Genomic DNA, 20,687 nt, shown 5'->3' with positions numbered 1-20,687 from the left:
TTTTTTTTTTTATTAATAATAATGTTAAAAAGTTACATTTTTAAAGTTTTAAAAATTACGTTTTGGTGTGTTCAATAAATATTTATCCTGTTCAGTCAGATGTGTTTTGGATTTTGGCCCCTCTGTGATGCGTGCTTTCAGTGAGAGATGGCGGATTAAAAAATTTTACATTTTTAGGTGTGAGGTTGTTTTTAACCCTACAACACTTTCGCTCTAAAAAGTTACACCATCACTTTTGCCTAGTAATTTTTACCCAATATAAAATACCCATTAAAAAGAATTTCTCATAAAAAATAGATCAAGATATGACAACACATGATAAATTAGAGTAGTTTTCTTTTATTTCAAATTGTGCTTTATGCAACAAAGAGAGGGGGGGGGTGGACTGACATAAGAAGATCCCAAGAACATGCCTGAAAATGACAGTAGGAAAAAAACAAATGATACTGTACACTAGACCTTTGGTCCACTCATTCCTGGGACATGTGAGACTTTACCCAGGGACCCATGACACTCAAAAAATGCAACAAATTTAAAATAATGTAAATACTTTTGCTCTGGTGAAAATCACCCGGTGATAGTGGTCTAGGGTTAATGAAGAACCAAATGAATTAAATGAGTAAACGAATGAGTAAAATATGAAAATTACTCTTACTTTTAGTTTTATGTGATTGAGTTGGTAAAATATTGTATACATATTGTTTAAATATGTTTTTCTTGTTTGTTAATCTGCTAATATTTGAGAGGTGAAGGGATATAGGAAAGCTGAAGTGCTTCCACTCACTTTTCCCCCCTTCCATTCAAATTGAATAACGTATGATGAAAATAAGCATTTTTTCGATGGTACGTAAAAGCATCGCAAGTGCATCCTATTTACGAGCTTTTATGTGAGCATTGAACGCAGCACGAAGCTCTGACGCCCCTCCGTCTTCGGAACTTGTCGGCTCCGCTCGGCTCATATTTCCACACCAGGCAGCGCAGCAGAACAGGTGCCGGCCCTCCGTGACATCATCGTTTGTTGTTCTTTTATAAAGCGCTCGGGCAGCCGCGGCTTTTATCATGAGCGCCGCCGCGGCATACAGTCTCCCACCAACGCCCAGGAGACGCTACCACAGCCGGAGCGGGACATTTTTGTGAGCGTACTAGTTGGCCGCGTGCGGCCCGTTTGGTCAGTTTTTTTCTTAATTACATTTTTATTTTTTTCGCCGTTTCTCAGCGTTGAATGCGACTCACTTGGAAGTAGCAGCTTCTCCCCGCCTCACCCCGAGCTTTACTGCCGCAGAGGTCTCAACACCGACGAGCCAACATGTTTGAGGCGAGAGGAATCCCCTTTGTGCTGCTCGACATAGTCTGTCTCGTTCTCGGTAGGTTCTTAAACGGTTGTTGCTGCCGTTTGTTATAAGCCGATTTGTGATTGAGTGCGTGTAATCCTGTTTGCCATCACGTGAAGGAAGTTTTCACATCTTTATTGTAACATATCAATTAATTATTTCAAAATACTATTATTAAATGACTCACTTAAAGCAGATATTGCTATATCCAGCTAATAATCTTGTTGTTACATGTGTTCCTGTTCTGTCACATTTAATTTCATATGTAAATCTGGATTATTTCACTAAGAATCCCACTTTTATTGAGTTTAAATGACCAATAAAATAAAAGGAAAACCGGTTTTAGAATGGAGTACAACATGTGAACAAAATTTAATCCATTTTGCAATCTGGCAGTAAAACCCAACCCTATTTTTTTTAATAAATAATAGTCCAGATTGTGTTAATAACATCTCAGACTTTATCATTAACCCAGCCTGTATTTTAGAGACTCTCTGGCCCAGAATTGTCAACATTTGTTGCACATAAACTATCATCTTCTTCTAAACCATTGTTTTCTTCTCTTCTGATAGACACTGAAATATTATTTTGAAAATCTCACATGTTTACATTGATTGACTAGATTTCATTCTTCATTAAAATTCTATTTAGATTAAGACCTTGTGCTGCACACTCACCACACTGGAACACTTCCCGTTTATGTTTAACCCACTTAACTTGCATTTTTTGCCAAATTGCATAATAAAAATCATGCGGCTTTGTTGGAATCTGCTGTTCTGAACACAAGTGTTATTCTTATGCCAAATTCTGCTGGTTTTAAAAATAAGGTCAATGATGAAGGTGCATTTTAAATTGGTTTTACCTAGTGTCACATTTACTCCTTTTGATTTCACAGAGTTTTTTAGTGATCAAACTGCGTGTGTGGGCTAAAAAAAAAGACCAGATATTATTATTTTTTATAAAAAATATATATTTTTGAGCCTGTAGAGCAACATACAGTCACACTTGAAAATGTAAGAATTCCAGGATGAGTACACAGGAATGTAGTCTGATTTACCTTGTTGTGCAGGACTAGTTTGGCTGGTGTTCTTCCTGTTGATAGTACGTTCGATTTGGTTGATGCAAAAGATGGAAGATCTCCATCTTTTGTTGTTTGTTGGACATTTTGGTTTGGAGAGCGCATGGATGAGTGAATCCCTGGTGACTGCAGACACTTTTTTTTGCATCTTTGAGAGGCAAACAGGATGCAAAAAAAAACATTGAATCAGAAGCAGAAGTTTCCCTGGAAAGAGTTAGGCTCCAGCGTCACACGTGACGGCCAGGATTCTCCCTGCAGCTCCTTTTTACTTGGTTAACTGAAGTGAACAATTGCCTTTTCTTTGCTGTACAAAGGAACAAACGAGCCAAACGGGCACAGAGATGACAGGGCGTTGCATGCAGACTTTGAGCTGTCGGAGCTCATTAGCACAATCTCTCATCTATATGGTATTTTATGGAAAGGGAGTGCTTGGAGATCCTTAGCACATCAGCTCGCCTCAGCAGTTCTCCAAAGAGAACACAAACATGCCTTAATGTTCTCCTTTTGTGCAACTTTATGCAAACATCAAAGTGCCAAATGGGTTCAATTGAATTCCAAAGACTTAAAATCAAGTTTTTAAATCATTGAAAAATGTTTTGATGCTAAAGAAATGTCATTCTGTTGACGTTTAAAGACCCGCTCTGATGAAAATGGTGTTTTTAACATGTAATTTTGTCATTTTTCTGCTTGAAATTGCATTTCTAAGTATTTCTGCATTCAAATTGTTGTGAGTCTTATTCAAGCTCCCTGGGAAAGGGGGCGGAGTTGTTCTGCGCCAACTAGAAATATGGCCACAACTCAGAAGGGAATTTCTGTTGAGTTCCTGCCACTCTGCAAAAACTACCTTCTAGAAAATGACAGATTTTTTTGATTTTGGCTAAAAACAGCATAATTATAATAAAAAAATAGATCTAAAGATGATCGGAATGGGTCTTTAAATGCACTTGTTTTTGCTTTTCTGTGTTTAACGTTGATTCCTCCTCAGAACCTCGTCTCTGAAATATTCCATCATGTTTTTTTGTGCCTCTCTCCCCTCTTCCAGTGGTTAACTCAGCCCGATCTTGTCCTCCACAGGGGGTCTGCCTCTGGCAGTCTTTAACCTGGGTAAGATCCGCCCTTATCAGGTGGGCTTTTTCTGTAGCGATGACAGCATCAGGTACCCCTACCACCCCAGCACAATCACCTCCACGGTGCTCTACACCGTGGGCTTCGTCCTCCCCATTAGCGCCGTAAGTAGCACGCTCAGCGCCCCGTTCAGGGAGCGTAGGACTTGTCAGACGCAGGTGTAAGGGTTTTATGTGGGTCAACGGCCACACCTTGATGGAAAAACTTCCATAACATTCGTTATCAGGGAAAGTTAGTCCTCCTCCTGCGCTGGCAGGTCAAAATATCTAATCTAATGATCAACCAGGAGATCCAGAGCTTCAGAGAAGGAGGATGTCCACTTAAAAAATCAAAATATCCACCCAATGAACCCAAACTACTAACAAGTCTGACCAAAGAGGCGACAACTTTTCCTTCAGGGGTCTTTTCATTTCAGAAGCTGCTGTCTAACCTACTTTTTCTTCCGACCAGCTTCTGTGAACCGGAGCTGAAATGTTTCCTGTTTATGGGGGGGCCGCTGTCGGGTTGCTTTTGTGGTGTCAGGCCTTCAACTCTTCAGTTAGTGATGAGCGTGTCATTTCAAATAACCACACGAGACTATTCTTTTTGTCCTCTGAAGTGGAGTTTTAGCAGCAAACGTCTTTGGGTGCTGGGAATGACTGTGCAGGATTTTGGAGCTGAGTCATGTCAGCAAGCAGAGGAGGAGTTACCCGAACAGATGAATGAATAATTTAAGTTGCAGAAATGTGATGCCAGGACAGAACTACACGAAAAATATAACAATTTCATTCTCGGGAACTCCTTTTCTCTGAAATGTCTTGTTTTCTGGACTAACATTTCGTCTAACAGATCGCCGTCCACACGTTTATCGGCGCTGCTCTTCCTGAACGCCGACCAGAACACCTTCTGATGACGCAGCGTTTTTTTTATTTTCTCTCACCTTTCTACTTTTCACAGGCACACAACTAATGCATGATGGGAAGATGTCTTGTTCTTTGATAACCTGTTCTGTTCTTTCTCTCTCGTTGCTTCCCCACTAGTTGGACTCCCGTTTGCAATACTCAATTTGACGCACAAAAGGCCTTTTCTCCGGGGCTTTTACTGTAATGACGATACTATCAAGTACCCGTTTAAAGAGGACACCATTTCCTATCAGTTATTAGGAGCCGTTATGATTCCCGTCACAATTCTCATTGTAAGTGCATCTGGTTTTTGATAACAGTTCTGGTTTTTCTTTTCCCTACTTCTGTATTTTAAATCATTCTTCCTACTCTCCAGATTTAGCCTTCCACACCTTTACGTTTGTTTGTTGTGACATTTTCATTTCTAACCCTGTGTGCGTGTTTTTTGCTGTTAACCTCCAAAAAAGTCCTTTTTCCCCCCCTGATATTTCAAAGTAAAAGTAGTTTACCTTTGGAAGCTTCTCTGCTTTAAATGATTGTGCAGCTGCAGCAACAGCTCGCTGGGAGACGGTAAACACGGCAGATGTGAAGCTCCTCAAAAAGACCAGGGGAAAGTTCAGCCACTCAAATCCCTAAAGATTAAGTTTTTTTTCTTAAAAAGATGTCAGTAACATTTTTTCTCCCCATACTAACTCTACAGCGACTAAATTAAAAGTCCAAAAACTTCTTGATAATTGATTTTTTTTCTCTAAAAACAAACTTATGATAGAGCGAGCCAACAGATCAGCATGAGGAAGTTCTTTCATCTCAAAAGGTGAAAACTCAGCCACATGAGCAGAAATGTTTTCACTTCAGTGGAGAAGGGAACGCACAGATGAAAAAAAATCCCAATAGAACAGTTATTTTAAGTGGACATCCTTCTGTGAAGTAACGGGGCAAAAATTGCAAATGTAGAAAAATGTTTACTTTATTCAATGAAAAAAAGTTTGTCTAGTGAAATAGTGTAATTTGTCAATTATTAAATGGGCCAAGTTAAAAAGAAAAAAAATAGTTGACTTTTATTTTGAAAAACAGATATTTAATGTAATTTCTCATAATACAAAGACTGATACGGTTCCAGATTAGATTAAAGTGCTATTTTCTGGAAAACCTTTTCATAGTTGAGCCAAATTTGCTTTGGAAAAAATCTGAAAATGATTCAATCAAATCCTTTACTCTGAACTGTTATTTTTTGTGTGTGATCTCCTGCTCCCTCATAAATCACCTAAAGTATTCTTTTTCTACATTCTGGATTCCTTGATTCTGCTGTATTTTTCCGTTTTCAGCACTTAAAGCTGGTTTTCTCCGCCTGCAGATGGTCATTGGCGAGTGCCTTCTGGTTTACCTAAACCGCCTCAAATCCAAGTCCTCCTTCGGCAGCTACGTCGCCCGCGTTTACAAAACCGTCGGCACCTTCGTCTTTGGCGCCGCCATGAGTCAGTCTCTGACAGACATCGCCAAATACTCCATCGGCCGGCTCAGGCCTCACTTCCTGGATGTGTGCAAACCCGACTGGACACGCATCAACTGCTCCCTGGGGGTTTACATTGAAAACTTCACCTGCACCGGGGAGGACAAAGTGATCAACGAGGGCAGGTAAGCGACAACATCTCAACGTTTTTAAGGTTTTTTGTGATATATCCAGGCAGGTCATCGTGCTAAAAATTCAAAAGTATGTTTAGATTAAGAGGAAGAGACTTCAGTTTATGTCTTTCCTGGGGCACCTTTGGCTCTTTATTTGGCCCGGTCGCTGTAAAAATAACTGTTCATAAATAAACACAGGAAACTGAAACAATCGACCCTCCAGAATAAAATAAACACGTCAGGGACACGAGGTGAAGCAGAGTGAGAGAAATGCCATGATTTGGACCTTCTGTCCTACCTCTGGGTCTATACATCTTAGACATTGACGTAGAAATATAAGCAAATGTCTGTTCTGGAGAAGTTCTAGAAACCTTCTTCCGTTCATGGATGTTTATTTGAGGAAAACCTGCAGAATGTTCACCCTGGACTGTTTACTGTCGCTGGAGATTTCAACCATGCTAATCTTGGTCCAAGACCTTCACCACTCGCTCCAACCGGAAGCAGCGGATGACTCCAAAAGTGCATTAAAGACAGAAAGACGTCCACTTTCAGAACAGACTCCAGACGTGTCAGAGCATCCAGGAGACGGTGACGCCTCCTGTCCAGACGGACTGAATGACATCTAGACTCGGTTCAAGGCTCAGAAACAGATCCCTCCACTAGATAACCAGGTGTTGTCTCACAACTAAATTTTTAAAACTTTAAAAATGTACCTTCCAGGTAATTGTACCCCCAGATCATTTTATTTTATTTTTATGAATGGCCTGTTATCTTGTGATAATGTTTGACTTGTATAATTTTATGGAGAGTAAAATATTGAAAGTTCAATACATGTTTATCCTGTTCGGCCCGTGATCTATGGTGTGTTTTGGATTTTGGCTCCAGTGCGATTGAGCTTGACTCCTCTGTCTTAAGACATCGACCGTTGTCCCAAAAACAAAGAAGTTTATGGTTTCCTGCCTCAATAGCTATTGTCCTGTCGCATTCACACCAACTAATGAAGAGTCTCGTCATCGAGTCTAACCATTCTCATTGGACCTCTTATAGTCTTGGTATTGTCCCAACCATTTTACGGATGATACCATCACCATTCAGTCCTATGTCCCGAGAAGTTTGATGAAAGTCTATGTCCAGGAAACTACTTTTTCTCACAACTGCAAGAGTAGATTCTTTGTTATTTGAATTGGATAAATGAGAGGTTTAATTAGAAGTTAAGATTGCAGAACTTTATAGCTTTTCTGTGCAACACGAAACATTTGTTCTTGTGCAGCAAACAGTTTTTTTGGTCCATAGTTTACGAAGGGGTGAAGTTAACTTTTCACAGCAGCTGCGACTTCCACACTCTTTGTTCCCAAAGTGGATTTTTCTTGTGACATTCACGAGTCATTCTAAATATAGCTGCATGTTCAGGAATGGTCTCATGACCCACCAGAGGTTTGACCTGAACCCTTTCAATTTCACGGTTTAGGATTTTCTCTCTGAACAAACCAAGGTTTTTCCCATTATTTGAAAGAATTGAATTAAACTTGATGAGTCATTATGAAAGTCTGGAGGTGAAAAAAAAGATTTGCAATGAGTTTTTTTTCTCCGGAAACGCTTGAGGAGCAGCTCCAGCGCACACGAGCGGAGATATTAGAGCTGAGCAATAATGCAGGAATGCACAGCCTGTTTTCATTGTGGTCGGTTATCAGCGCCGAGCAGAGGGAAGTATGATGGGAGGAGAGGATTTCCTTTTCTCATTCTGGAATTGGCGCGATCACAGAGGAAAACAGAGTTGGCATTTATTAAAAAGGGTGTGAACGGCGTCTCGCTCAGCTTTGCCTGGTATTATCAGACCCATAGGTTCCCTTTGAGAGAGCGTAGACTCTACGTTTAGAAGGGTGCGGCGAGTTGTCGGGTTCTGGAGCCGTACCATCTGCTGGTTCTAATGGAGCCGGGCAGCAAACATTTCTCAGCTGTCTGTGAGGAGTCTGGCTATTGAAGGCAGATAACTGAGCTTTTAGGATTAATGTCAGGGCTTATTATATTTCTAGCTGCTGTGTGTGTGTGGGGGGGGGGTGCTAATAGAGCCAGTGAAGTACTGCAGGAGGGGGTGAGGTTAGAGTGTCCTGCATTGCTTCATCTCTCTGTAACATGATTCCATTTCACTTCAATGCAACTTCTAGGGAAAAAAAATCAAATTATCTCAACTTGGAGCACTGGAAAAAATATATTTAAAAAAAGCAAAAAATATATATATAACAATAGGTTTTCCCTGTTATAAATGGAAAATTAGCCAATGGAACTAGTAGAATACGTCTTGGTAAGGTTTCTTACAATGAGTTGTGATGTCCTGCCCTTTAAAGACAGAATTAAATCTTCTGTTAGTTATAAACACTATTTTTTAGGTATACTTCTCTGGTAATGTCAAGTATACTGTCCTCCAATAAGCATTTGTTACTTAAGAGTTTTACATCTTTAAAGTGGGTACATTAAACACTTTTTTTTCCTCATTTTTATCCTGTTTTGAGCACTAAAACTTGACAAGCTTTATTATTAACATACATTATTATGTGTTTATAGGGTGTTAGTAAGGGATTTATTAGACTAATAAACCAAATAAGATTAATTAACATACTTATCAAGATTGGTTAACATCTAAAGTGAGACTATTTTCTACAAAAGCAATTTTAATAAATTGTTTACAAGCTTAACAAATGTATAAACCATCTTTGTCTACATCATATCGAGTGTTTTGCAGCATCTCATCTTACCGGTGGTTGTTAAGGTGCTCTAAAAATATTTTAGAATTTTATGTGAAATTATGTGTAAAAAGTGCATCAAATAAGACTTTTTTTAGCTTTCATAAATCAAGCGAATCCGTTTCTTTAAACAAAACCACTCGCTGTCACAAATAAAACTTCTGCTTGGAGCAATTATTGAAAAAAAATGTTTCATTTGAGGTTTTGCTTAAAACTAAGGGTGTGTTCAAACTGGACACATTTGGTTTGCTTAAAGTGAACTAGAGTTCGTTTCCTCTGATAATCCAGAACAAATTTTCAGTCTGAATACACCCAAGTGGACCAAGAACCCTTCTTGGACCCATTTTTCAAGGTTTCCAATTGGACTGAGCTTCGGTTTGGTCCGAGTTTCCTGTCTGATTAGGCTCCGCGGAACAAGTGGCCACCGTAGCCAGTGGTCATGTGATGTAAACAGAGGAGGGATGACTCAACCGATGAGCCGTGGACAAATGCAATGCGATGATTGTTGTGTTATCAAACAGGAAGAGATGGTCTGTTTACTTGTTTGAGCTTTTATTTTAACCCCCCTGAAAACGCTTCTTACATGCTTTTCTGTCTCGTTATGCGGCTTACGCTGCTGTAATGTCGTCCTTAAAGCTACCTTGTAGTTCCTTAACAGAATTCTCTTAAAAACAATGCCATGACACCACAATGATGAGACACAAACTCACTGAAATGTGGTCGGATGAATGCAGGTTCAATTGAAACAACTTTTTCTCGCAGTCTGACAATTTATGTCATCAGCGTACCTTGTTAGCCGTCTTCTTGCAGCATGCCTCCGCTGTACCATAGTGACAGTAAAAGTGCTAATACAGACGTTCAGAATTGGTCAGTGAAATAAAAAGTTTGAATGAGTGAGCTATCACGAGGATTGCAAAGCTTAGGACCTCCATATTTTTTTTCTCTTGTTGTTTTGCCCGCCCCTTATAATTCCTGGCCAATGAATGACGAGATCTATAGTCATGTGGTTTTGTTTACAAGCTTTGATTTGAAACAGGAAAGTCTGCTTGACAGGAGTCTGAGGACTTGTTTGGGATAAATGGACTTTTCTAGTCTGAATACACCCTAAAAGGTTTCCAGGTCAGATGACTCAACAAGATATTCAACTTTTATTGTCTTACAACAAGTTCCATCAAGCTGAAAAGTTACTTTTGTCCTATATTAAAGTCAAATTTTGAACACCTTTTGATCTATTTTTAAAATACTTCCACTGGTCTTTAATTATGACTATGCCCTTTTAAACAAAATAAAAAAAATAACACAATTTTCATCAGAACAGGTTTTAAAATAAGAGATTTTCTAGATCAAATGACTCAACGGGAACTACATTTTTTTGTCTTAAAATGAGTCAAATCTTAGCTGAAAACGGACTTATAAGTTAGTTTTGTCGTATATTAAGTGCAATAAAATATTTAAACTAGAAGCCAGGCAAAAATATCTGGTGAGATTTTGTGTTTTTGCTCAGGGAGTTTGGCTAAAGGTTCATTAGTCCAAGACTTTTCTGCCATTTTTAATCCAGTAAATCTCAGCAGTTTGAGCTGAAAGTGTGTAGTTTTGATTGTTCCTGCATCTGTGTTTCTGCAAACTTTACCTTGTTCTTTGTGTTGCAGGTTGTCCTTCTACTCGGGACACTCCTCCTTCTCCATGTACTGCATGCTGTTTCTGGCTGTAAGTTCCTCCAACCAGCTGACTTCTTTTCTCTCTGGCTAGTTGTTACGCCAGACTGGCAGTTAAAGAGACTGGTTAGTTTGGTGTAAATGACTTGAAACAGGGCAAACCCGTCTGTGACCTTTTATTTTATGTTACTGCAGTTTAGAGCAGAAGCTGCAGGTGGGGACTCGTCTCCAACATCACCTGTGAGCGGCTGTACTTCATCACTGAAGTCAGATCAGTATCGCTGCTCTTTTTAAACATAAGCTGCTGATTCATTCCATAGGAGCGGCTATAAATAGACAGAGGGACAAAGTTCTGGCAGCAAGCCCTTATCTCTACTCTGCTGCGCTCAGAATGGACAAACCCTCATATTTACATGAAAGGATTTACAGCAGGAAGAGAAGAGATGATGTGTGGGAAAAAAAGAAAATAGTAGAGTTTGTTTCCTGGTTTTGATTCTCGAACATGAATCCTCTGGCAGATGATTCATTCATGGTTTGTCCCTCAGCTTTACCTGCAGGCTCGGCTCCAGGTTCAGTGGGCGCGGCTCCTGAGACCAACCCTGCAGTTCTTCCTCATTGCTGCCTCCGTGTACACGGGACTGTCGCGGGTGTCCGATTACAAACACCACTGGAGCGACGTGCTGACCGGACTCCTGCAGGGGGCGCTGATGGCTCTGCTGGTGGTGAGAGCTCAGCTAACCTTTTCATCGCGTCAGAACGTTTGTCGTTTTTGTCTTCTTTAAGAATTGCTTTGCGTCTCCTGCAGGTCTTCTTCGTCTCAGACTTGTTCAAAAAGCCTCCAGATTCACGTGAGGAGGCGGAGATCCCTCACAGCACCCTGCAGGAAACGCCCACCAGCGGAAACCACTTTGAGAGTCCCAACTAAGCTGAAGGAGCAGCGAGACCTCTGCTGTGGAGTCCAAGCTCTCAAGCCTCTCATCTCGCGCGAACCGTCACCCAAAACCCCGCATAACTTCCTGTTCAACCGTCAGACTCCAACATAAGCTGAATTGAAGGAACTCCAGGAACCACAAATGGCCTGCTAAGATTTCAGAAGACGATCTACCTGCTCCTCCAACACCGAAGCGACTGACACTCTGATGCTAGAGGAGGAGAATCCCTTTAGCGTGATCTGTGAAGGGCAGAGTGGGCGGGGCTTTCCTGCATGTGCAACTGAAGGGTCTGACCACTACTGGCTGAGAGGACGGTTAGAAACCTGTGAATGTAACCCTGCTTCGTCCTTCCTGGAGTCGGTGCGCTGGAGGATCTGATCTGGGGTCAGCTTGGAAACGCTCCCGCCTTAAGGTCGAAGCGTTCTCGCTGGAGGCTCAAAGCTGATCCCAGATCAGATGGCGGGACACGCACATCTGGAAGCACCGACTCCAAGCCACCGCCGTTCTACCCCCCAGCTGTGTTACCTGCTGTTGCGGTCAGACAGCTGTGGAGCAGAACGTCGATTAGACTCCCATGATGCCTTTTTGCTGGACTGCTGTGGCTGCTATTAAAGCTCCCTGTGTATCAAATGCAGACAGACATGCTTTTGTATCTGTATGCAAATCACCATACAGACATTTATTGAAAAAAAACATGTTACAAATGTTTAAACTATGGAAAAATAAAGCCATATTACTTGTTATTGTGAACTGAAAATGGTTTCCTGTTCTGTGATGGTTCGCTCCAGTTTGCTCATGTAAGCAAAAAATTACAATAAAAACATAGATAATCTTATCAACCTGCCGGGTAAACAATAAGCTCAATAACACAGTTCAGGTCTGATGTTGTAGAGAAGTGTGTGTAAAACTGTTCAGATGCTGTGAATGACAGTCACTATAAATAGAGACTAGCAGCAAAGATAATGTCTCTCTTTATCTTCGTTATTCCTGCAGAGACAGAAAACCACAGAATGAAGGAGAATTAGTCAAATAGATACTTTTAAATTAGAAAATGTAAAGCCCAGAGTTTTTGTTTGTTTAAATGTAAAGGACTCAAGATGGTCACCTAACCATAAAAACTGTATTTTAAAGTATTTTAAAAATGATAATTCACCATAAAATCCTGTAGCAGCTCATGAACATTTAAAAAACCCACTCCGATCATCTTTAGATCCACTCCCAGAGTCCTCCCAGTGATTTTTTAATTACGATTATGCTGTTTTTAACCAAAATTTTCAAACCTGTGCCATTTTCTGGGACAGTTTCTGCAGAAATTCATCTCTTGAGTTGCGGGCGTAACAACTCACTTCAACATTGTAGAAAATATGCCCACCATTTGTATTTTCTACATCTCAAATATGATTTTTTTCCAAAAGCATCTTTTTGTCCTAGTCCTGATTCACGATTTGAATTAAAACAAAAATACTACAAAAATGCAATTTTGAGCTCAATATCTGTAATATTTCGTAATACTTTAAGAAAAATGCCATAAGAACATGTTAAAGGGTTACCAAACACTAAATCTACTTTTTATTCTGGCTGTTAACCTCTATAAATGAGACTTTAAAAGTGCCGTCTTCTGGTCTTTACAAACTATTTACAATTCAAAATATATAATTCTTGAAATTATGGTTTAAGAGCATCTGTATGCTGCCCCCTACAGGTTAAAACCAGGAATTACAGTTGAATTTTGTGATCGGTAAACTGGTTTAAGTCCCAGAAGGTTCACGTCATCATGCTCTGAGCTCCAGTATAAAAGCCCATCTTTGAACACTTGACACGCTTGAGAGTTGAAGCTCACTATGCAACCGATTGAGCTCTCCCTGCAACGCTGAGAGAGGTGGAGCTAAGGAGCTAATGCCAAGAGCGTTGGAGCTCACGCCACGACGCCGAGAACAGCAGCGCTCACTCTGCGATGTGGACGCTGAGAGCGTTAGAGGTGTTCCACTACGCCGAGAACGGCGGAGCTTGCTTGCTAGCTAAACCGGCCCCTTGAAAGCTGGCTGATCTTATTGTTTTTTTGTTGTTGTTTTTTAATTGAGACAATAAAAGATTCTTTAGTTACCTCAAACTAAACTCACTGTCAATCACATATCCTCCACTCAGCCCGCCTCCCTTAGTCCCGCCCCCTTTTCTTGTATTTTTCAAATCTGGGCTGAGAGTCGAGTCAGCCTCCAACTGTCCTGTTTGGTTACCCTTTAAACACACCAAAAACTCAACTTTAACTGGAGTGGGTCTTTAAAGTCAACCTTTTGAAGCTCACATCATCAATACATGAGCTCATCCTTGTTTCCTTATTTGGCTCCTCAGTTTCAAGAACATGATCATTAAGTTTCCAGGAAGGACTTGCGTACTCTCCTCCATCAGGAAGTAATCATAAAACTAGATTTGGAGCGGAATAATTGAACTTTGAGCTAATTTCTGATTAGATATGAAGAGTAAACCTGCTTCCCGTATAACTGATAATGTGTGCAACAGTAATGAACTTCAAGCTTCTCACCTTCTGCAAACTTGTTCTCCAGTTCAGTGTTGCCGATGGCTTTGGCTGCCGAGCACATCTGTCGCAGCACTTCCTCTAAGCGGCGCATGCAGCGGATGATGCTTCCTGCATGATAAACAACAAAAAGCTCCAGTCAGATTTCCTGAAACTCCTCCTGATATCATCTTGGAATGGAGCATTTGGTTTATAACATCAGAAGTTGCACAGGTTTTCATGCAAACGGAGACCTGTAAATGTCATTTATTTGTAGATCTTCCTGTTTTCCGACATCAGGCTCATGTTTCATCTGAGCTTTTAGAATTTTACAGCTGTTCACTTAGATCTTCAGGTCAGTTTTAGTGGTCATTCCTCTCATCCACTTAAGAACCGGAGCTGATTAAGCATTTCTAATGATGGAAGGCTCAGCCTTCACTCTGATTTCTTTCAGGAGGCTTTTAGCTCCTACTGGCTCCTAGGCTAGCAGATCTAGAGATTCTTTAGTGTTTTATGTGCTTGTGAGCTCCTTTATTAATGAGTACGGTGTCATTTTTCATGTTTCTGTATCGAACCTTCAAAGACGTCGGTCATTTTGCAGATCTGAGAGAAGGAGGCCCCGTTGGCCCAGGCAAACACCACGTCCATCAGGTGGGACTTGAACTGTCCCAGATACGAATCCTCGTCCACTTCCAGCTTGGCGTCTGCCGACACTTTGGCGATGCGCTTCGCACACTCCTGAACGTGAGAGAAGAAGCAGCAGCGGCGGCGGCGTTTAGGTTCAAAGTGTTACTGAAAGCGCGGCGAGAAGGAACGAAGGCTTTCTGATGTCTCACCTGCATCTGTCTGAGCGGCGCGGCCAGCTGTTCCGTCAGTTTGGGTATCTCGCTGGCCTGAAAGAAGAGTTTTCAGTTTATTGGGATTGATAGGGCAGGGGGCTATGTTAATGCATTATTTCAAATTGATAAAATCATTTATCTTTATGATTCTCTTCTCTGAGCTATTGGAAGCATCTGCAGCTAAATACAACATCACAGATGTATACTTTTAATGATCAGAGTTAATGAATATTTCTTGAAATAAAAGCAATCTAAGCAACTACTTGTGGATTTCTTTAAAACTTTTTCTTCATCATCTGGACAAAAAGAAGCGTTAGGAGATAAAATTTCCCTCTGAAGTGACGCTTTGTTTCACTTATCATGAGATTTAGCATATCTACCACTTTTCTCCACACCAGCTGCTGTAGATCGAGGTCAGTGCACACTCGCTGGCCGCTACTATGACAACATGTTGCACCACATATCAAATAGTACGCTCCTTGTGGAAAGATTTAAACGTTAAAATAGCGAGATGAAAGTATTTCTTTTCTGTGACAAAAGAAGGATGTCCTTCAAGGTTTCCATGATTAGAGGTTAATGTACACCTCATCAGACATTATCTCTTAATTATTTTATTGTCACATCAAAGTGTTTCCTCTTCGCAGCAGAATCCTGGAACCCCTTTACACTGGAGTATTTTTAATAGCTTCCTTAAATTTTATTAATAATCAATTTCTTTCTCATGCAAACAATTGAGTTCACCACTTGGTGACTTTATATCTAAGAAGATATTCTGTAATTTTTCAAATCTTTGCCCTAAAACGAACTCAAAAAGGGAAAACGAAAGGACAAAACAGAGACTTTGACATAATCTTATCAGAAACTGTGAAAAAAAAGAAAAAAAATTCAGTGGAAGGGTTTTGGTACTTTTTTTTTAATTTATAAGTATTTTTTGCTTCTTTAAAGTTTTTATTTTTTAAATCCATTCTTAGACTTGAAATGATAAAGTACAGAAACAAAAGGCGACTCTGCAGAAAAGCTTCTTTTTTAAATCCATTCTTAGACTTGAAATGATAAAGTACAGAAACAAAAGGCGACTCTGCAGAAAAGCTTCTCTCTGCTCCTGACACCTGGACAGGTGTGTCTACATTCATGAGTCAGCACACCTGCTTTACTCCCATTAATCTTCAACAAAGAGAAAGCTCCTGATTTGTGTCTCATTTGTGTCTTTTTACTTGAAAATTTGCAAACACTTGTTCTTCAAGAAGCAAAAAGCTCACATCTGTAAACCCCTGGTTTTTGAAAGGTAATTGCCCCAAAACTCTTCTTTTTATAGTCATTTTTAAGAGCACATTGGTGTCAAATTGTAAAAGATAAAACTTGTTCAAATCAAAAATAATTACGATGTGAAGAAGATGAGAAAATCCCACACAGATCCTCCTTCCAAAAGCAGCAGCTGCTGTTATTTACTGACAGCTGCACACTGATCTGTTCTGGTGGAGGTGGCAGCTGCTTTCTATTGTTCTCTACTGACGGGGCGTTTGAGGACAGCTAGAGGAGGGAGGGAAACTTTACAGCTGGTGTGGAGCCAGAGAAAAAGACCTCAAACAAACGATGATCCTGGACTGCGGCCTTGAGAGGACCAGACAAACTTACAAAAGCCTCAGATTTCTGTTTTTGCAAGTGAAGAAATCGGAGCGAAAACAAAACCCCTCCGGCTTCAGCTTTGTGGGAATGAGAGTTTGCAGAGATTTGGAGAGGTGTTGTGCGTTTGCTCACATTCTCCTGGAAGACGAAGCAGGACAGCAGAGCTGTGGCCTGTTCCACCGACAGATCGTTGAAGAGTCCGTTAAACATCATCTCTGTCAGCAGGAGCTCATCACCACTAGAAAGATTCAAGAAGATCTTTTAGTTTTTCTTAAAATTTAACAGCAATTGAAATACATTTGTGGTCTAAGTTTAAAGTCCCATTCCAATAAGAATTGTGGGTCTTTTTGGTTTTTTAACATGCTCATGTGTTATTTTTCTTAAACGTGGTGGACAAATATGAAGAAAATTAAGTTAAAATTGTATTTCTGAGTATTTTTTTATTCAAATTAGGAATTACGAGCAGACAAAACATGTGTGAAAAAGAGCTTATTTTTTTACTTTAAAAATAAGCTGGGAGCTCATAAAATTACTGTTTTGTTTTAATTATTTTGGCTAAAAACAATAATCATAATTAAAAATATGCTGGGAGGGCTTTTGAAATAAGCTCAAAAGACGATCAGTAGGTCTTTAAACAATCGTAGTCGAGCATTGGTGTAAAAAAATCATGTTGTGGAACAATAAAGCCACAAATAGTTGACCATGTGAGCCTGGCATGATCCCTACATCCTTTGTGGTCTGTATGAAAGCAGTTCAGCCTCCAAAAAAAGATGTTGTCTCCCTACCTGCTGATTTCACAGGCGACCCGTCCCTTCATCTCAATGACGTCGGAGGGACTGGCGAAGCCGAGTCTCCGCAGAACCCTCTTCCGGCATTTCAGCTCGTCCATCTGCAGCACGGTGCGAGCCTTCTTCAGCTCTCGTTTGGCCGTTCGGACTTCTGTGGCGATCTAAAACATAAAACGGTTTGAGTCAACAAAAAACTGCTACTGGAGGACAATGAGCTCATTTTTTTTTTGCATTAAACGTGATTCAAATGAGTGTTTACTGAGCTGCTAAATTCAGCTGCTCTCAAGAGAGAACTTTCCACGTCCTGACCTTTAATTGTTAATAAATCTCTTAGGAGAAAAATAAAATGTCACCGATTATTTTCTAAAAGCAGCTCAAAAAAGGGCGTCATAAAAGATTTCATCAGCATCTATTGTACAACGCCTGGATCAAGGGAAGGTCAGACATTTCGAAGGACTTCCTGACTTCTGACATTCACAAACAGTTTCTCACCAGAGCTTTCTTCTCGCAGAGAGAGTAAACCGACTCCAGGTTGGGGTCACTGTGCAGCGGGTGGGTGTACATGCGGTGTTCAAAGGCCTCCACCTTCTGAATGACTTTCTTCAGCGCGGGGTCTTTGATGCCCATGTCGTCGATGGGGTCTAATAGGGGAACACCATCTGGAAAACGTTTCTGCACCTCCTGAGGGGGAAAACAGGGATGACTGAGGATTTGTGTTCACAGTTTGAACTTTTTTTGCCTTCTCGATGCTGGACCTGTATGGACTTGAGCATCAGCTGTCTGTTGTCGAAGGGCCTCAGATCTTTGGGAATGTACAGACGAACTGAGCTGATGGATGTGAGGAGGTGAAGCATCACTGGAACCACCTGGAGATGGACAGAAAAAACAGCTACAAGCTCTGTGTTGTTGTTGCATCTAAATGGTCTTTGAGTCACCAACCTGCATCTCTCCAGTCTCTCCTGGTGGAGCAGGTTTAGCAGCTTCAGTCGCAGCGTTTTTCATACTTTCTTTACTACAATGGAGCAATACCTCCACCACATACAGCGGATCCGAGTCTGTGGTGGCCTGAGTGGGAAAAATCAGATTACTCACAGTTTCGTTCATTAAAGTCCCCTTGCAACAATTTTTTTAATTGAAAAAAAAACAGTGGTTTTTAATTATGTTCATGAAGTTTTTAACCAAAATTCCACAACCTAAATGTTTTAAAAAGCCTTTTTTTTATGTTTATCTGAAGCCTCTGATTCCAAAAATCTCCTCTACATGGCTGTTGGGGCTGCGCTGAGTAGCCCCGCCCTTGATCCCCCCTTTCTGATGATGATAGCTATGTGTATCGCTAGCGTAAATCTTCACTGCTGCTACAAAAAAAATATCGGAATTGTCCAGTCGTATTGTTTTGACCCGGATGCCAGATCGGACGAGGAAAGTGGAAGCCTAATGAGCATTGTGTCCATTCACTATTAAATTGCGCAATGTCATAGTTAACGGAAACGTGAGTTCGACATTCAGAGCACTGGACAGAAATCACATCATCTCAACACCCACCACGGGCCCTTGTGATGCTTTGTTTTAATTAAACAGTTATTAATCTCATCTGTGCCCTGGAGACCCTGACGGGGCGGGCCGTCACCCCCCCTCTGGCGGGGGGAAGAGAAGGAGACTATTCCTCCAGCCGCAGCGGAAGCCTAGCCTTTGCTTTCCAAATTTTGTAAAAAAAAAAAAAAACAAACTTGCATTTATAGATCAGACAGATTAGGGAGCTTGCGCATTCGCTCTTGGCCCCAGCCGTTGTGACATCACAACGGTTCATTAATTGAAAGAGTATCTTAGCAAGAGTTTGACTGACAGCAATTTAAAAGGAGACATACTCAAAAATAAAAAAACACAAAGGTTTCTTATTACATTTGTTCTCTTTTATAAGAAAAACGTCACAAATAGATGTCAAAAACTCAAAAAACATAATTTACCCATTCCAATGACAATCTTATTTTTGTTGTTTTTTCTGATGATGGAGGGCATGTATAAAGAAAATTAAGCTTAAAATAGAATTAAAAAAGTAAAATAGTAGTTTTTTTCTGACATCGCAGTAAGGCTTCACACCAACATTCCTGCCCACAACTCAGAGGGAAATTTCTAACAAACTACTGCCACTCTGCAGAAACTATGTCCTGAAAAACTACATGTTTTTTTTTTTTAACTTTAGCTAAAAACAACAATCATAATTAAAAGACCAATGCAAACGCTTTTTAAAAAAAAAGATCAAAAGATGATACGATTTTCTTACCTTTACGTTCGTCTTCTTGCAGAAGTTTACGACAACTCCCCAACCGAAGTCAGCATCGTCCTTTTTAACCTGAGCCAGCAAAGCCGAGCGGTCAGTGTTTACGTTCAAGTATCACCAGACGGTGGAGGGGGGGGTGGAGACGTACCTTCACGAGCCGTCCGGGCTGCAAGAAGGGCAGGCAGTATTTGGGTTTGTGGATGAACTCCTGAATCTCTTTGCTCAGTTTGGCCAACTGCTGCCTGATCTTGAAGTAGGTGACCACGCTCTCTTCGTTCGGGATCTCAATGGTGTGGTACTGCTCCTCCAACTTCTTAATTTCTGCCGAAGTTGAAAACATAGAAAGTGCGGTCACTTTTTCCAGTAGAATCAGTGGAGTTTGGCTCTAAAGGAGTTTTACCCAAGTGTGTCTCCTCTAATTTTTGGTGTTTTCACAACAGAAAATAAAAGTTCCCAGATTGCACTTTATTGTGAAAGGATTGACAAAGTATGAGTGCAAAGCAGGGCAGATGGTGGTGGTGGTAGTGGTGGTGGTGGGGGGGCAGACCATTATATATTTTAGTCTTTCTCAGAACACAGTCACCTGTTACAAAAACATCACCCGAGGCTCTGCTTTGAGTCAATTTAAAATGTGTTTGTGTGGGGATATTAGAAGTGAAGTAAGTTCCTGCTAAAAGCGTCATCATATAAACAGAACCAGTTCAACTGCAGAGGATCTGGTAAACTCACTCTCCACCACACCGGGCAGGGCCCTGTAATGCTGGAACTGGTAGAAGGACTTCTCCAGCATGTACTCTGGGTTGATCTCTTCCACTCGCAGCAGGTTCAGCACCATGTTGTAGGTCAGATGGAAAGCGCTGTTCAGCGGGTCCGCTGAGCCCTGCACACAGATACACCATCAATGAATACTACAGGATCTGCTAGAATCACTAGTTTGTGTGTATTTATTCATGTGAAGAAGCAGCTGACATACACGCAACTTCCTACCAAGGATAATAAAGTAAATTTGAATAAAAACAAATGAAAGTCATTTTCCTCTGAAGGCACTTTGACCCCCGAAGAGTGCTAAATACACACAAAGCATTTCCTCATTTAAACAAGTGGACTTGTAGGATTTAATCCAATGTAATTTCATAAATAGGAATGATCTGAATTGAATCATATTTGATGCATACATTTCTATGAACTCTAGTATGGTGTCAAATTAGGATCAGCTTAAACTGATGCCCGGTGGATCGCCCACGCTCCCACTCTTGGCCGTGGACCACGCCCCCGACA

The 20,687-nt window shown here is 40.7% G+C and overlaps 2 protein-coding genes across 4 annotated transcripts in view; one reads left to right on the top strand and one right to left on the bottom strand.

The window, feature by feature from the left end:
* The first annotated feature begins 915 nt into the window (after positions 1-915).
* On the top strand, positions 916-12,116 carry plpp1a (phospholipid phosphatase 1a). Of its 3 annotated transcripts, XM_024299905.2 has the most exons (7): positions 917-1,133; positions 1,217-1,364; positions 3,484-3,638; positions 5,770-6,050; positions 10,429-10,486; positions 10,980-11,156; positions 11,240-12,116. In XM_024299905.2, exons 2-7 carry the CDS (start codon positions 1,307-1,309, stop codon positions 11,357-11,359), a joined length of 849 nt encoding a protein of 282 aa, XP_024155673.1. In that variant the 5' UTR covers positions 917-1,133; positions 1,217-1,306; the 3' UTR covers positions 11,360-12,116. The 3 variants fall into 3 exon arrangements, with proteins under 3 accessions (XP_024155674.1, XP_024155673.1, XP_024155672.1); XM_024299906.2 differs by lacking the exon at positions 3,484-3,638 and adding an exon at positions 4,554-4,708 and having other exon boundaries at positions 916-1,364; XM_024299904.2 differs by having other exon boundaries at positions 917-1,364.
* The window catches only part of mtrex (Mtr4 exosome RNA helicase), a 24,680-nt gene continuing 16,001 nt past the window's right edge, over positions 12,009-20,687 (bottom strand). The window contains exons 16-27 of the mRNA XM_024299901.2: positions 20,139-20,289; positions 19,558-19,730; positions 19,413-19,481; positions 18,071-18,196; positions 17,887-17,997; positions 17,624-17,812; positions 17,129-17,292; positions 16,476-16,581; positions 14,715-14,771; positions 14,454-14,616; positions 13,906-14,010; positions 12,009-12,353 (exon numbers count right to left, since the gene is read on the bottom strand). Coding sequence (XP_024155669.1) covers positions 12,301-12,353; positions 13,906-14,010; positions 14,454-14,616; positions 14,715-14,771; positions 16,476-16,581; positions 17,129-17,292; positions 17,624-17,812; positions 17,887-17,997; positions 18,071-18,196; positions 19,413-19,481; positions 19,558-19,730; positions 20,139-20,289 — 1,467 coding nt within the window. The 3' untranslated portion in view covers positions 12,009-12,300. The remainder of the gene's footprint in view (positions 12,354-13,905; positions 14,011-14,453; positions 14,617-14,714; positions 14,772-16,475; positions 16,582-17,128; positions 17,293-17,623; positions 17,813-17,886; positions 17,998-18,070; positions 18,197-19,412; positions 19,482-19,557; positions 19,731-20,138; positions 20,290-20,687) is intronic.

This window comes from Oryzias melastigma, linkage group LG12, assembly GCF_002922805.2.
Source record: "Oryzias melastigma strain HK-1 linkage group LG12, ASM292280v2, whole genome shotgun sequence".
NCBI classification, from domain to species: domain Eukaryota; kingdom Metazoa; phylum Chordata; class Actinopteri; order Beloniformes; family Adrianichthyidae; genus Oryzias; species Oryzias melastigma.
Note: the sequence above shows the minus strand (reverse complement) of the source record. Positions and strands in the feature narration are given on the sequence as shown.